The 17,421-nt window shown below is 37.7% G+C and overlaps 2 protein-coding genes across 4 annotated transcripts in view; one reads left to right on the top strand and one right to left on the bottom strand.

Annotated features, from left to right (window-relative positions):
- Positions 1-1,617: 1,617 nt before the first annotated feature.
- LOC138008222 (leucine-rich melanocyte differentiation-associated protein-like) lies at positions 1,618-12,353 on the bottom strand. 2 transcript variants are annotated; one of them, XM_068855478.1, is made up of 5 exons: positions 12,153-12,353; positions 11,909-12,035; positions 10,028-10,291; positions 5,112-5,259; positions 1,618-2,190 (listed from the first exon to the last, which is right to left on the bottom strand). In XM_068855478.1, the coding sequence occupies exons 1-5, from the start codon at positions 12,172-12,174 to the stop codon at positions 2,173-2,175; spliced, it is 579 nt and encodes a 192-aa protein (XP_068711579.1). In that variant the 5' UTR covers positions 12,175-12,353; the 3' UTR covers positions 1,618-2,172. The 2 variants fall into 2 exon arrangements, with proteins under 2 accessions (XP_068711579.1, XP_068711580.1); XM_068855479.1 differs by having other exon boundaries at positions 11,909-12,069; positions 12,191-12,330.
- A 170-nt stretch (positions 12,354-12,523) lies between these two features.
- Positions 12,524-17,421, top strand: part of LOC138008223 (centrosomal protein 20-like) — a 6,847-nt gene continuing 1,949 nt past the window's right edge. The window contains exons 1-5 of one of the 2 annotated variants that reach the window (XM_068855480.1): positions 12,524-12,579; positions 12,667-12,755; positions 15,270-15,378; positions 16,814-16,885; positions 17,314-17,401. In XM_068855480.1, coding sequence (XP_068711581.1) covers positions 12,552-12,579; positions 12,667-12,755; positions 15,270-15,378; positions 16,814-16,885; positions 17,314-17,401 — 386 coding nt within the window. In that variant the 5' untranslated portion in view covers positions 12,524-12,551. The remainder of the gene's footprint in view (positions 12,580-12,666; positions 12,756-15,269; positions 15,379-16,813; positions 16,886-17,313; positions 17,402-17,421) is intronic. The other variant, XM_068855481.1, reaches the window with a different exon arrangement.

A 17,421-nucleotide genomic window follows, 5' to 3' on the forward strand; every position in this document is an offset into this window, starting at 1 on the left:
TTTCTCGTGCTGTGATTGGCTCACTCAATCTCGGTTATCAGCTCATATACCTCAGTTTGACGTTATGGCAAATGATTGCGCTAAGCGTTGCTAAGCTAAAGTTTTTTTCGCCGGAAAGCGAAATTTCTCTCTGAAAGTTTGGAAAGTTTGGATCAATTTTGACGTTTAGAATTACGCGAAAAGGTAAGAAATGTTTTTGTGATGAGCCTGCGTCTGTCTGACCACCAGATATTACACAACACCGCATCTTCATCAAATTTTTTCGATTTCGCTAGGATTTTCTTGCTTTTTTCGCTCGCATTTCGTACTGTACAGGCCCGCAAATGATTCCCCGACCGGAAATGATCTTAATAAATGATACTCCAAAAAATCCATAATGGTGTGGACTCCTTGAAAAGTCCATGGATATATGAGGAAACTACAAAATTCTCTGGCATAAAGCAACAGTATAAACCAGTAAACATCCTGTACGAAATAGCCAAATTAGCTTGCATATTTTTGGGCAAAAATAAAGAAAATGAAAAAGAAAGGAATCATTTAGGACCGATTTACACGGTACGATTTTTGGCGCATGCGACAAGCTAACGACAGGTCTGCCACACGACTAACGATTGTCACAACGTTTTAAAACACGTTTTAAAATGCTGCCACATTTTTTCTGACGCACACAACAATCGTAAACGTGTTGTAGGCCTGTCGTAAGCTTGTCGCATGCAACAAAAATCGTACCGTGTAAATCTGCCCTTATGGTGCTTACACCATATTGTCGAAATGCACAAAACTTTTGATGCGCCAGTGTCGAAGGTTATGACACGTTGAGATTTATATTCTTTCAGTTCAAAATACATTATCGTTCACAATTCGCTCTTTGAAATTTCAAGTCTGTTTTACAAATTTTAGATAAGCTTTATACGATTTATAGTCTTTGTCCGAGAAGACTTGAAAGTCTTAACCATTTGCGGATGTAATTACAAAGGCAGCACTTTCTCCTCAGTTATTTTAAGACCCTGAGTGTTGGTCCGGCCGGAGTCGAACTCAAGACCTCCCTCATGACAGCACGATGCTCAACCAACTGAGCCACCGGTGTGCGGTGGGAAGACGGAAGACGGTACAAATTTGGGCAATCTGTCCGCGGTGGGAAGAGGAAGACGGGGTCAGTGGAGTTCAGCATCCATAAAAGGTTACGGAAGCCACGAACAGGTCAAGTAAGATGGACATCAATTTTAAGCGAAGATTTTCCCAAAACCGGAAGTTATAAGAAGTTGACCCAGGCCAACTGCACAAAGCAATTCATTTGTTACGTGGCAAGTTTAAAAAAATGGAATCACCGAAGAAATTAATAACTCGTGCCTTCTTGCGTATTCCGAAAAACCAAGAAACACAAAATGTCCAACACTTTTAAATAACGCTCTCCATTCGCATCAATGGGCAAGCTTTGGTACTGCGCAAATTTTTCATTTTGCTACACAGGAAAAGAAGAGAGTCACCTCATCCTGACCAGAGGACTGGGAGAAACGTACTTTTGCTGCATAAAGTTTAACTCTTTCTTTGAATGTGTCGAAAACAAAGACCCTCCTGAAAAAATAAATTTTCAAACAGAAAATAGAAAGAAAATAGAAAAACAAATTTCTTTTTGTTTAAAATGGCCTCTGAGCAATGTCAAGAGAATTTCTCGAGAGGTCTTCATTTTTAACACACCCAAAATCCCTATGGGTCTTCGTCTTGCATGGTATTCGCTTTCCACACATCAATAAAAATCTCTTTGTGCTCTAGTATACATTTTAAAGTATTCCCTTTCTTCTGCAAAAGGGAGTTATCTGTTTGTATGCGTGAGTAAAATGTTGCTGTTGCAAATATTTAAGAAAAGGAAAATTGAAACCAACTTATGTATCAAAACCCCAAGACGTCTCTCTGCTAATACAAATTGAAGCAAATTCTCTCCGCCGTCCATATTAAACTTCACGGTTAATTTTTAAAGCTTCTGTATGCAATCCCAACAAAGCGTCTTTGAACCAAGTCCATTTCCAGGAGCCAGCTACTTGTCGATTTGCCTTCAGCCAGCGTCACAAATTCAAGGCTTGGCACCATCCAAGGTGGACAGCAGTAATTTCAGCGCCAGGAAAATGTTTGAAAAAGCAGGCTCGACTCAGTAGAAGAACGGGATTGTCTTTCTTATGTTGCACGCTTTTGCTGAAAATGTGAAAACAAGGTGAACATTCGAATTAACTATGAGATGGTGATGTGAAGTGCTATTTTCTACCCATGTAACTTGACCATGTGAGCGTAAGCCCTACTGATGGAAATAGGTTCACTCAAGGACAGAGAAAAACAGCGCGCGGGCGTTGGTTTGCGACTCGCAGTTTCAGCCATTTCAGCCAGTGTTCGTTCGTTTCAACGATTTAGAGCAAAAGAGAGACTGGTCACAGTCTACAAGCAGGCCCTCTCCGCGTGTTATCAACTGCGATTCAAACTTCCTTTCATAGGTTAATCAAAGCACGCACACTTCTTGAGCAGTGCGTGCTTTCTTTTTCGACGCAACCATGCGTTTTTTAAAGAATCCCACCAGATGAAACTTGCAAATCCAATTCTACCTCCTTTTTGCCTCAGTCTTTCATTTGATTTCTTTGTTGATGCCTTTCATCTTGTGCCAACGGAACTTTTCAAAAATCTAATAGACCATATTCGTATTCTCAGTATTGGACTGGAACTAGCTTGCAATGGAGGCTAATGCGGGGGGAATATATTAAAAAGTATTTGCATTTGACACTATTTCCCCGCATTAGCCTCCATTGCAAGTTAGTTCCAGTCCAATACCGAGAATACGAATATGGTACACTACCGTGAATGAGGGCCTTAGGTATCACATGATAATGTGCCGGGAAAATTTTCTCCATTCTCATTGGCTAAGAAAAGCGCAGCTTTCAGGTAAAACAGTGCAAAAAAGAGTAGTTTAGTGAAAAACGAAGTAACAAACAAAGATTTGTGATTTAAGGAGGCTCGGAATAGTTTATCCTTTTTTCAAACAAATAGATATATTCTGTCCTTAGAGTTAGGGTAATCATATCAACTGAAGACGAAATTTGGCCAGGATAATAAGTACCCATCGTAGATTTTCCACATTATATTTTCCTCCAAAATAACGTTACCATGGCAACGATATAAGGCATTTCTTTGAGCCTTAAAATCAAGATATATTAGGGCCGCTTATACGAGAGAAAATAAGCCGCGGCTTACTCTGGCCGCGGCGTACATAATACGCGAAAGGAACTATTTATACGAGTTTAAACTCCCCGGCCAGGATAAGCCGGGGCTTGAGAAAGCCGTGAACGCAGATTTTGTACCATTTATACGGGGTGTTCGCGTCTTATGTAAGCCGCGGCCAGAGTAAGCTGCGGCTTATTTTCTCTCGTATAAACGGCCCTATTGTCTCTTTTGAAGAAACGGGAAGGTGAAATCTTCGCATTCAGCGTTACCAGATAATGTTAGAAATACTCTCTAAAATATTTAAAATTCAACAAAATCTGAAGGCCAGTTTTTCGGAAAAATCAGTTTTTTTGAAATGTTTCTCCATTTTTTTTTTTCACCTACTGAATTTTTTTTTTAATTTTAAAGACAAACGTCTTGAATTAATCTATGCAAAAAATGCAAAAAAATTCACCTCCCGGAAGCAGAGGTCGAACGGTTAAGTTGCAAAATAAGGAAAAATGAGGGGATTACAAGATCAGCATTTACGCATGCGTCACCCGCTCATTCGAGTTCACGTGGAGCTTAGAGCCAACACAAACGGATTTAAGTGACCATTAAACCGTTTGCGTAGAATTTTCGTAGTCTTCGTGAATAGGATATGTCTAAGGTGATTCCTTAGTAATAGAAGTGGTCGTAAGATTTTCTTTAAATTTTTCTCAATTGTTCCCTACATTATGGTGACTCGAAATGTGCAATAAAAAAATTGGTCACCAAGCTCGTTTGCAAGATATAACTTGCTCAAGTTACTCAATTAATAATTGCGACTTCACCTATCAAGGACAAGTTTGTTCCATCGGTTCATGCTACGTTTTGCAGGATCAGGAAGCACAGCTTTGACGTAATTCTTGAAATACCAAAACAGGTGTATTGTATTGTTCAAAAGGAATAATTTAATGTTTGTTTTATGGCACAGGCACACGTCTTCAAAAGGTACTGACTACAAATATTCCTCGGGTGCGTGATCTCGAGGAGACAATTTTGTGTCCACGAGTGATGGCTACGAATACTCTTTTCCCTGTAACTTTTCTTTTCTGACGTTAATTAATTTTTTTTCACATCACAAAGAGGAGGAGTAAGAGAATAAAATTATGCCAAAAAAAGATAGGTCACCAACCTCGTTTTGAAGAAAACAGAAAGCAAACCAAGCACGACCCCTCGACAACACGGGCGTTTTCCATTTATCAAGAAATTCCGGAAATTCCGGTTGGGATGTAAATGGGACACGCGTTTTTGGTTCGTTCCACTGGAAAATTTCCGGAATAAACGCAACTTCTGAAAAGGTAGTCCTGTTTTCCCGTTGGAAACTTTCCGATGGAAATGTGTGTTCCATTTACAACTTTCGAAAGGTCTTACCACTTCCAGGCTATTCACGGCCACATTTTTAAATTTTGGCGCGTAGAATCGCAATCACTGGGCGGCGAACGGACCTGAGTTAAATGGAACACGTTTTTCACCCGATGGAAATTTCCACCGAAATTTCCGGAAATGTTTTGTAAATGGAAAACGCCCGTGCACGTCTCCCCAAGGCGCGGCTTCACTTTCACTCTCGGACTGAAATGACACTTTAGCATCATCAAGGCTATCACGCGACTTTTTGTTTTGCGAGAGTTTAAATAGTTTCCCGTTTTGCTCTTTACTGTTGTGCTCTGAAAACGGCCATTCTTCTCTCTAGAGAGCTTTCCCGCACAAAAGTTCACCATTTTGAAATGTCTTTGTCCACGTTCGACCACAAATTTTTTTGGTCGTCCTAATTTACTTCAAATTGCACTCTAAATCGCTTGATTGTAACCTTTACAAATACCTGAGGTGTTCGATAATTGGTTATAATAAATTGAGGGTTAAACATAAAATGAGTTTTATCTGACCTTTTCTTTGTGTTTCTTGCTGGGTCTCTTTGAACTCACAGAAAGTCTTCTGTTTCCATAAACTTTCCTTGCCTCCTCCCTCTCCTCTGCAGTTATGGTGTGATCATCTAACACGATTAGGCTTGGAAGATGACTGATAACATAACACCTGAAATTAAAGGCACAGTGTGCGTCTAGTAACACCATAAAAGAGCATTGATCCACTTTGTCAAGTAATTATCCATGCTGCCTATTAATTTTCACCCAGGCAAGTAAATACGGTGTATTCAACTAAAAGCCTTATGCACCTGTCACTGTAAACCCCCACCCCGAGGAAACATGGGGCATTAGCCAAAAAGCAAAACCAAACAAGTATAATGCACTACATACGGGGGACATATTTGTGGGTCTATAAAATCCCGACCAAAATGAGGATAATCCCCACATAAATGGGACAAAAAAACTCCTTGCCTAAACCCGCAGTATTACTTTCAGAAGTGTGATTGACATTTATTTTTGAATACTTCAACGCTTGGTCAACACATTTTCACATGGAAAAAGTGCCAATTTTTCTAGCTTCATTCAGGACACATCACCATAAAAGGAGACAAAGCAGTCCGTTATGTCTTCAACTTTTCCGGCAGGAAATGTACTCTGCAAATGACTTAAAGACTCTACAGATTTCATCAATTTCATTGGTGAGACGAAAATAGGAAAACGAACTTTTTCCTTGTATTGATGGACGTCCAAAGTCTATATATATGGGTTATTGACCAAGCTTGTTCGGTCAAGATGGCTGGATATTGGCTAAGTTCTTTTTTTTGCGTGACTGTCTGTGGACCGAGACGAAGTCGAGGTCCATAAACACGCAAAAAAAGAACGAGGCCAATATTCAGCCATCTTGACCGAACAAGCTTGGTCAATAAAGGATTTATTACATGGGATAAAACACCAAAAAATGATATTTGATCTTGCGGGACCAAGGGAGTAATCCCGAGTGGGCAGTATAGCTCTCACAGCGCGGGATTTGGTTCATTTTGCCCGCTCACGGAACTATTCATATAATAAACAAATATACCACAGGAAGAGGAATCACTACATCATACAAAGCATACGAAAAAGTCCACCAAAATTACCCTCCAATCTCCACAAACTCTACCAAAGAAATGCTACAAATTCATGGTACCGCCATGTGACAGTGACAGGTGCATTAAATCAATGCATGACATGTCTAAGCTCCTTGCAAAGGATAAGACTTCTCAAAAAGAGATTCTTATCAGCTAGAAAAATATAGGGCCAAAGATCTTTTTAGGAATAAAATCTTCCTTTCAGAATTTGATCGGCGGGTCTAAAACACAGGTCGCATTCCACAGGTCACTCGTTGCAGGTCATTGTTTTACCTTCTTGAAAGTAACCCAAAACCCTCAATTTGGCTAACCCTAGGCCTAAAAACCAACCTTAGGCCTAGGGTTAGCCAAATTGAGGGTTTTCGTTACTTTCCAAAACATAAAACAATGACCTGCAACGAGTGACCTGTGGAATGTGAACTGTGTTTTAGACCCGCCGGAATTTGATAGCTGATAATAGACGAGGTCACGCTCTTGAGTGCATCATGGGTAATCAGGGCAAGATGGAGAGAAATTCAAAGGTTTGTTATTGTATTAGGAAGTTCAAAACGATAAAAAGTATTCATGATATGCAATTTTGGGTTTTTTATTTCCCAAAACAGAAGGTGCAGTAGAATAAATTTGGAGAGAATGGCTATTGTAGAAATTATTTTATTAAAAAGTTTCTGCCATACATTTCCTGTAATTCCAAAGGCACAAAATTACAGAGAACGTATGGAGACAAAAAAAAGCAATATTTAGGAATTCCAAAGAACGGATACCAGTTCATTTCAGTTGTGAACATGAACCTATTTGTTTGGTTTATGAAGGCGAAAGTCTATAAAATGGATTCATGTACAGTATATTTTGCTTTGAATTTTCATACAAACCTTTGAATTTCCCGCCATGTTGCCCTGATAATCCTTTCACAGAGCAATTTTTCGAAGTAGTGAATCCTTTCACTGATATTTCAAGTGGGGAAATTTATAATTTTTTGGAAAGAAAAATGTTATAATGTTTCAATCTTTTTCTAACAGATATTTAACTCACGCATCTGGTTGGGTTCCCTGGACAAATGATTGGCAGCTGAGTGTAATATTGGAGAGGGAAGATTGGCCTCCTCACGGGGCAGGAAAGGCAGAAATGAATCTCCTAACAAAGCCAGCAGGGAGATTAAGCTAAATAAGGTCCTAACATTTTACGAATGGTTACACATGCCAATGAACTGAAAAACTTGTGGCCCTCAGTGTGCAACTTTTGGCAAAGCATGCAAAGATCAAAGCAATTGAACTTGTTCTCTGTGGTCTTTAAACCTCTCTGGATGTGTTTATGTCACTTCATGCTACTGCTGTGGCAGTAAAAAATAAGATAATAAGACCAGTCTTTAACCAAAACTCTGAGTGTCTGCACATAATATTATCAATGTTACCACCATTGTAAAGGACAAGCACATAATTAGCTGCATCAGTTTGACAAGCTCTGTCAGCTTTACCCTAGAGTTTTTCACCCAGGGTTTCCTTCTCACATCATATTAATGAGTGTCAAGTATTTATGAGTCAATGAGTCAACGAGTTAGTGCAGTTAATTAAACCATAAAATGAAAGCTAAAATTTCAGAGAGTGCTTAGGCCTAATCACTGAAACGAGGGCTTAGGCTTAATCAACAAATTATTGCTATATTGGCTGTGAGTCCATTGACTCATGACTCATGACTCATTGACTCATTTGACTAATAAAACATGCGTTCTCCATATTGATATGCAACCACTGGTGCCCAAAAGCAATGCTCCACCCATGCATTCCCAGGGCCTACCAACAAAGGTGCTCTGCAAAATATCTGTTCTGCAGTGGAAATTCATGACCAGCTGGTTGGCAAGTTAAAAATTTTCAAACTCTTTTGCTGGGAAACTTTAAATAATTTTAGCATCTGTGCTGGCTATTTACTTCCATTATATTCCAATGGCTGCCTGGTTCCTCCATTCCCTATGGTTACGCCAGGAAGTCAGTACTCTGTGCATCATTATTTCTACGATTTACAATGTGATTTTATTTTTTGGTCAGTGAGTACAAATAAAGGTTGTTTTTCTTGTTGTTGATGATAAGAACAGAAACTGGGGGAGACTGGACAAGAACTCATTCACAAGGAACTTTAATACCGCTGCATGGTTCGACTTATCGCATGTTGAGAAAAAAACTGTTTTTTTTTTTTTTTTCCAGTTTGGCAAGCGGTTCAGATTCATTAGGTTCTTTGCTGGCTGGAATTAACAGTGACACAAATTTGGCTGGCTGGGACAGCTGGGATTTCAATACCTTTTGAAGTAGATGTCTGAGCTAATCAATGTACATGTAAGTGTCAAGGCAGAGAGGCCAGTGGTGAGAGGCAAATTTCTGACAAACAGTTTAATAAGCGGTATTAACCGCCAGTGACTAGCTTCTAATGAAACCCCTGCTGGGACTTTTCCCTCGCTATCTTATAGCTGGGAGCTGGATCAATTTTACATATAATCATCGTGGGAGTGCAGAACAGGTTTTTTTTTTTTCAGCAAAATTTAAAAAACTAGAATTTTTTTTTTTCGCATTTTCTTTTAAGTTATTTGCCTATAACACCGGTAATAATAATAATAATAATAATAATAATAATAATAATAATAATAATAATAATGGTTTATTTACAGTATTCCAACAAAAGAGAGGCTCTTACAACTGTAAATTCTATCTACACTATCAAAAATAAAACTATCTAAAATATTAACATATAAAGATAAAATTGGTAAGAACGATCATATCAAGACATGTTGACAACTATTTCACTCTGTTGCTAAGATATTTCTTAAGAGAGCGACAAAAGCTGTTATAGTCCTTAATGTTCCTTAATGCTGATGGCAATTTATTAAAAATAGAAGCAGCACTGTGCTGAAATGTCCCGGTTTCTTTTGGTACATTTTGGAAGTAATTTTCATTGGGTGCCCCTGCATTGTTAAACTATGCTTTCACCTAGTTTCAGAAGTCACAAGCCGCCAGATGATCATGGACAGATTTATCATAAGCATTGTAATTAATCTAATATAAATCTACGTAGTACATATGTCTACTATTCCTGTGTTTGTACAATCATGCACTTTTCACAAACTTATTAATAATTATTGTAACCTCATGAGAAAACAGCCCATTGGTCATTGATAAAAGTTACGTGCATGAGCCTTAAAACTGATAAAACACTCCTTATTATATACCGGTAATTCTTTTACAAAGCATGCTAATATTGTCACAGCCTGTTTTTCTTGTATCCTAATTTTCTTCTCTTACAATTTGAACCTTTCTCAGGAATCCAGAGGGACATGCTATTCATAGAATGTTTCAGCTGTTCAATAAACTTGCAGGTCATGTTTAATTTATCCAATCTAAAACAACTCAGCTTAATGCCTTGTGGTTTATTAAACCCCATGAAACACTCGTGTACAGTTCATTGTATGATCCCATGCCAACAGATTTAATGTTTATATTTAATAATAAGGCTTAAGGAAGGAGATCAGTAGGTTTGGGAGAATTGCAAAAACAATTATGTTGCATCACAGTTTACTGTAGCTCAGTGGTTTATCAACCTGTTTCTACAGCTGTAGTTTTCCCCACAGATCCTAATCCCCCTTTAAACTATATTTAAACATGTACATTACAGTGTATGCACGTGAGAATTGAGAATATTAATCATGTCATTTGTTGTCATTAAAAATCATTAGTTATTATCTTGCTTTTGTAGAGAATTGTGCTGCCCATCAGAATTTACCCCTGGACTTATAACTGTAAAAACAAATTCAAATCCTCACTCTGATACCTGTAGTCCTTGTACTGGTGGTATGTGCCGCCGTTGAAGTAACTTGGTGCAGCTTCATTGTTCATCATACTGAAGTACCTTAGATGTGGAAAGCACTTTGCTATGGTTTCAACAAATGTGCTTAGGTTTGTTATTTTATTATGGTTCACCCATAGTGTGTGAAGCGATTCCATTATTAGAGGAAAATTAACATGATTGGTCAGTTTATTGTTGTCCAGTATCAATGTGTTGAGTTTTTTTGCCTCCTGTAAGAAATGAAAGTCCCTGATCACTAGTTAAGGGCAATGATAACAACGTCAAGTATATAATTATATATATATTTTTTTAAGTGTCAAAATGACCACAATGTATATTTTTCTTTTTTAGGTGCTCAATTGAACAGTAATTAAAATTATTGTCTGAGCAACCATATTAAAAGCCAGGTGAAAAACACTTTAGCATTAAAAACAGTGAGAATGTTAAAACAGTTGACAGCTTAAAACCTAATCACTGAAACGAGGGCTTAGGCTTAATCAACAAATTATTGCTATATTGGCTGTGAGTCCATTGACTCATGACTCATGACTCATTGACTCATTTGACTAATAAAACATGCGTTCTCCATATTGATATGCAACCACTGGTGCCCAAAAGCAATGCTCCACCCATTCCCAGGGCCTACCAACAAAGGTGCTCTGCAAAATATCTGTTCTGCAGTGGAAATTCATGACCAGCTGGTTGGCAAGTTAAAAATTTTCAAACTCTTTTGCTGGGAAACTTTAAATAATTTTAGCATCTGTGCTGGCTATTTACTTCCATTATATTCCAATGGCTGCCTGGTTCCTCCATTCCCTATGGTTAGTTATGTTTCTAGACAAAGGATTTTTCACATGAATGTGAGGCTTAGGATGTACATTGCCATTTATGCAAAGGGTCTATGTATTTTCACAGAAAGAGTTTAAATAGGTGGGACAATGTAGTTTCTGATGCACTCAGCTAATGATTCAGTACCTTAAATGAGGAGTACACACTTGTTCATCCATGTATTCTGTTCAGACTAAGGGTGTGTTCGATTGACCCCATTCCGGAATAAGAATGCGTGAAATGATGATTTTATAAAAACGATATGTTTGGCATTTTTAAGCAACAAGGATAATAAAAATATGTTTAAAATAGCATTTTAGCGGGTGTTTGACAATTTTAATTTGAATCTCCGTAAAAAGGAAGGATTTCTAAGTTATATTCCATGTATTCCTATTCCGGAATACGGTCAATCGAACGCACCCTACAGGACGTTACAAATCGATAGAAATCGATCATCGGAAACTAATCGATTACTCGACATTACTCGACAATACTCGATAATTGTTCATGGATTAGCTAGAATAATCGATAAATATTGATAATCACAAGATTCGACTGGTGTATTCATGAGAGATCAACCCCAAGATTTAGGTGCAGATTATCGATTATATCGGTTTATTGATAGAAATCGATTGAAATCGAACTGTAATTACGAAAATCGAGTAAATCGATCAAAATCGATAATCACAAAAAACTCTGTTATCGATTATTATCGATTTCCGATATTAATCGATTAATTAGTATCGAAAAATATCGATTACGAGTGTTAATAAACATATTATGATTATCCAAAAATAATCAGATTGCTTTGCAGAAAAATAAAATTATTAAAGGAAAAAATTTGTAACCGTATCTTTTTGGTAATGGTCAGTCATGGCAAGGATTAAAACGTACAGAAACTTGAAGACTTGTCAGTGTACTATTGAGTACGTTGATCTTGATTTTGAACGTATTTGTGAAGTCTTTGCATGCTCAGCTCCTTGTTCAAGTACTTCATCTAATACACAAAGTACAATTCATTATTAACTCAAAGGATACGATAGATTATTGTGACTCAAATCTAAAACCGTGATGTCAGCTAACTTTCCAATCCACTCCTCTGGAAATTCCTCAAGATCGCGATAAGCCAACGAAATTCGCCCTCGTTCTGCTGCTTCGCTTGCATCTAACATTGTGGGATTCATGTCAAGAAAATGTTGCTGTGTGCCAGAATTTAACCCAGTAACTCACAAATACTGACACCCCAAAAGGGGTGAAATTAAAACACAATTACGATATATACCGGTAAAGTTTGTCAATGTCATATGAGTTTGATCGTACCGTTGGGTCGCGTGACAGACAGCCTACTTTTTTTTAATCAGCTCTTTCACGCAACGGTATAATCACCGATGATCACCACATAGAGGGTCTATTCGTTGACTAAAAACAATCCAATAGAGTGTTCACATTTTCCTTCTCAAGATTTCTCAGCAACTATCATTGTATCGATTTTTTCCTATTTACTAGTGTCTTCAGAGAGTGGCAATATTGAGCAGAATATTGCATTAATCATCCCCCTCCCTCCCTCCTTCCCCCCCCCCCCCACGCACACACACACACCCCTCCACCCCGAACCTTCATGTGACAATTGAGTCCTCAAGGGTCCAGCTGAAATACAAACAAGAATACCGCCATTTTCAAAATGGCGACAGTTGATGAACTGAAGGGCGGTGAGAATATCATGTTATTTCATTTTTTCTCCTGTTCTGCCTAAAACAAGGTGGGCAAAAACGTTTCTTTTTCCCCTTTTTTGCCAGTTTTGAAAGAAACTCTAGAAAACAGAGGAGTTCTTGGACAGATTCGAGCCCGTGTTAGAGCGGAGGTGTTTGGAGCTTTGGATGATCAAGTAAGAATATAATACCCCTTCTGTCATAGGTGTGTGCTATAGAACTACAGACTGTATGCGAAATTATCTAAAATTTAATGTCTCAGCAAAAGCGAGTCTTTTTTTATTCGGAATGCGCGATCAGTGCCGGTGTCTGGCACTTGCAGGGGAAAGATCTCATGTACACTGTATACACACCCACCACGAGATCTTTGCCAGTTGCAGACCGCAGACTTTGTCAGCGCCATTTGAAATGGGCGTTTACAATTAAATACTGTTTATCAGCGCTATTTGTAGGCAGTCTGTCGTCTGCAGTCTGCAGTCTGCAGTTGTCATACACTTAAGAATCAGTGCAATACCAATGGCCAGCAAAAAAGTTGACCGTTTTGTATAAAGACTCCAAGCACGACGCGTTATCATCATAAATTTTCCACTCTACTATAATTATTATCATCAACCCAATTCCGTGAATTGTCACCTCGATCCCTATACAGGTACGTTGTATTTAGGGAGAATCTTTTAAAAAGTAATATTAATTTTACCAACCTGTCATTGACTGAATGACTGTCCAATCCGATAAATTCTCATCTAATAAGCATAAATAACAGATTGCTTTGAAATTTGATTGAACGATGCACCCCTGCCACAAATGGTGATTTTACTTTGCACAACTGCAGACAGTATTCATAAATGGCGGCCAAGAAATTATTCTTTTGTCTTTCTGCTATAAATCATCCTCACTAGCTTCGTTAGCATGAACATGATTTTATGACCTGATAAGCTGTTTTGCGTATGAATTATTAATAAGTTTTTGAAATTGGGTATCAGGCCATATCTCCTGCAATCACAGGTGACCCAGACTCGGTGGGTAAAAAAATTATAAGGACTTGTATGGGAGTCTCGATGACAAACAACAAGTTTGGACACGGCTGGTCAACCGTTTACTCGAGCCTCAATATACATTGTATGGTGAGAGCAAATAAGTGAACGGTTGACCAGTCGTGTCCAAATTCGTTGTAAGTGAGCCTCGAGAGATTTTGAATATTTGAATATTCATTGCTGTTTCTCAGCAATGGATACTCGCTGGACCTTGAAACTTAGGGTGGGTTCGATTCACTTTATTCCGGAATAGGAATACATGTACATAGAATATAAGATAGAAATCCTTCATTTTTATGGAGATTCATGTTAAAATTGTCAAACATCGGCTAAAATGCTATTTTAAACATATTTTTATTATCCTTGCTGCTTTGAAACGTGCCAAACATACCGTTTTAATCATCAGGCCGCGTATTCTTATTCCGGAATAGGGTCAATTGAACGAGCCCTTAGTCAAAGAGAAGTAAATTTATCCGTGTGGCCATCGCCGGAGTTTGAGCATGACTGATGCCAGAGAAGTGTGATTTTATTGGTGAGATGTGAGGTAAGCTAAAATTACTTTCCAGCCTTTCCTTTATTTATGTATGAGTCAGTGACAACCCGGGAAGTTGAGAAGTCACTTAAATTGCATTCAGTCAGGCAAATAACCACACAAGAAGCGAGAAAGTCACCACGACAATAAAGTATGGCTTTTTTATTGACAAATTTTATGTGTACGTTGTAAATATCTTTTTCAGTTTGTCATTGAGATTCCCATACAAATCCTTATAATTTTTACCCTCCGAGTGTGGGCCACCTGTGCTGCAATGTGTTAGGAATTTCCGTCTAAATCACAGCTTCCTTCCCTTTTTTCCAAGTCACCGTCACAGTTTAATACAGTTGGATGGATTTCCAGAAAAACCTAAAAATTATATCCACTTCTACACTGTAATTTGTTCAAATGTTTACTGCTACCCGGTATTTTGAAATAAATGCATGAGGTCCTAGGAGTAGTGATGATGAGATTTTGTGCGGTGGTTAACTGGTACATGTACATGTAGTTCTTGTTTGGTTATGAGTTGTTTGGTTACTTCGCTCTGACGAAGGGCTAACACTCGAAGCATCAGCTTTCCAAATCTTTCACAGTGGTAATTTGCCCTTTATAAACTCATGTGATAAAACCAAATTTTCATAATACACTATATAGTTGAGTTTCTGAGCAAACGCACAGTGAAGGGCTCAAATCCTGTTCAAGCCTGCGTTTTTCAGGCTTCTTTGCATTTTCTTGAAGTACTGATCTAACTGCGATGATCTTTTTTGTGTTTGCATTTTAATAGTTACTTTATATTTTACAGTAGTGTACACATGTAACAGATTCACAAAATCGCAGTAAAATGCTACTAGATGCACACACACATATCTATCATCTACACAGTCAGAAAACAAAGGACATTAATAGGGAAACCTTTATGCATTATTATTGTTATCATAAATATTTGTTTCATAAGTATCAAAATATCAAATTGTGATATTTACTCATTCATGTACTTGCCCCATTTTCTTAAATGAATTGTTAGTTTAGCTCGATCTATCCCACCATTTCACCGATTTTAGGTTCAAGCTGATGAGCTACTAACTGCAATGATCTTTCTAAATCTCACTTATTCAAATTTGCAGTCAGAACCAAGACCATCACTTTCTAATGAGAACTTGCTTATTAATGAGCTTATCAGAGAGTATTTGAGCTTCAACAAATACAAGTATACAGAGTCTGTGCTTTTAGCAGGTAGAGTTAAGGTAATAGACCACTTTCATAAACGGCGACCACCTTTGCATTCTTTTGTATTAAAATGTTAATTAGACCTACTGGCCTCATTTTGAAACAAATATTCTTTTGAAATTTGCTCGTCGTAGCGAGGCTAGGAAGGCTTATTAGCATTAAAACAAAAGAATATTTTATTTGGCCGCCATAATGAAAGAGGTCTATTGTTGACAATCTACAAACATTAGTGTACACTGGGACAGCACATCAGAAATCCAGAAGATGTATGGGGTTTTTGAAAATCATGGGATTTTGGATGTGTTGTGAGGAATGCAGGCTTCTGCAGTCATTGGTACCACCCTTGATTAATTAACCTCCAGAAGATGCTTTAGTCTCTAGAAAGCCCAGGTATGGGACCAAGGCTAGGCTGTGTTAACGCCTGTAGAGTTAGAATACCATCTCCTCTCAGGTTCTGATCACAGAAAGTAAAGAAGTATTATTATCATCATGCTTACTATTACTGTGATTATTAATAATATTATTAATAGTTTACATTTATATTCCGCAGCTTACATGAATACATTATGATCACCTGCGCATTACAATGATTAAAAACTAAAAAGTATAACAATGTAAAATGAGCTAAAAACCTGCATTAAAAACTAGATAAATAAAAAGTAAAAACTAGATTAATATACAGCTAGATGCAAACAAATAAAAATTAATTCCCATTAAATCATAGGTATAAAAGCTAGCCTAAATAAATGTGTTTTTAACATATTCTTAAAATTGTTCAAAGTTCTACTGTTGCGAATTTTACTGGGGAGTGAGTTCCATAGCTTTGGAGCGGAAACACAAAAAGCCCTGTCTTCCAATGCTCTCTTAGTTCTCTCTCATGGAAACTCAAGGAGAAGCTCATAGCGTGATTTACTCTTAATACCAATTAAATCATTGATATATTCAGGTGCAAGCCCGTGAATAGCTTTAAATGTCATTACTAATATCTTAAATCTAATTCTAAATTGCACTGGCAGCCAGTGAAACCTGAAAAGTACAGGCAATAATTACTGATCAAAGCAGGGAATATTGCAAATTAGGCACGCAGCTGTGTTTTGGACACGCTGTAACTTAGACAGCTGTGCTTGCGGCAAACCATATAATAAACTATTGCAATAGTCAATTCTACTAGTAACTAGAGAGGCCCCATTAGGGGGGGTCTGAGTATCCCGTATCCCATTAATTTTTGGCCAAAATATCCTGTATCCCGTTAATTCTTATTTGATTCTTTTAAAAAATGATAACTTCGATATCCCAGAATCTTTTTAAAAATATCCCGTATCCCTTTAATTTTCCGCCCAAATATCCCGTATCCCTATAATTTTTTACCCAAATATCCCGTATCCCGATAACCCCTAATAGGGCCTCACTAGAGCATGCACTAACTTCTTCATTGATTCAGTTGATAGATACTTTCAAGTTGTGCAGGTGGAAATAAGATGCACTACAAATCTTATTGATTTGTGTCCCCATAGTAAGTAGCTGATCAAACCAGCTGCCCAAATTTTTGGCCTCTTCAGCTGGAGTAATCTGATGGTCACCAACAGTGAGAGAGCCTGCACTGATCTTAGACAGTTTCTTTTATAATTATTGATGAAAATTCTTTGATTCTTGCCATAAGTACAGAGAACATCCACTTGCTGGTTCCAAACCATTTATTTAGCAAGAATTAATTCCATCAGCTCTGGGCATACTGTAGAATCAATAGAAGCCAAATTTGCACCCTGTTAAAATCCCTGTAGCATAATTTGACCCTAATGAAATCAACCTTATTTAAGTACCCTGATTCCAATAATAAAAATTGTGATTATGGTCATACTGTGAGTTCTTTACTTAAAATAAATCCTATCACAAAGACAGCAATCCAGTCCGTACTTGAAACTCCTTTGAATTTTCTTGCAGAAACAGGTCAGCCTAAGGATCCTATGGATAGAAAATTTCTTATTCAAGAGCTGAACATCTCAGATGAGCAAGGGTCATCACCATCCATGTAAACGTTCTTTATTAACT

This window comes from Montipora foliosa, chromosome 6 (assembly GCF_036669935.1).
Source record: "Montipora foliosa isolate CH-2021 chromosome 6, ASM3666993v2, whole genome shotgun sequence".
Taxonomy (NCBI): domain Eukaryota; kingdom Metazoa; phylum Cnidaria; class Anthozoa; order Scleractinia; family Acroporidae; genus Montipora; species Montipora foliosa.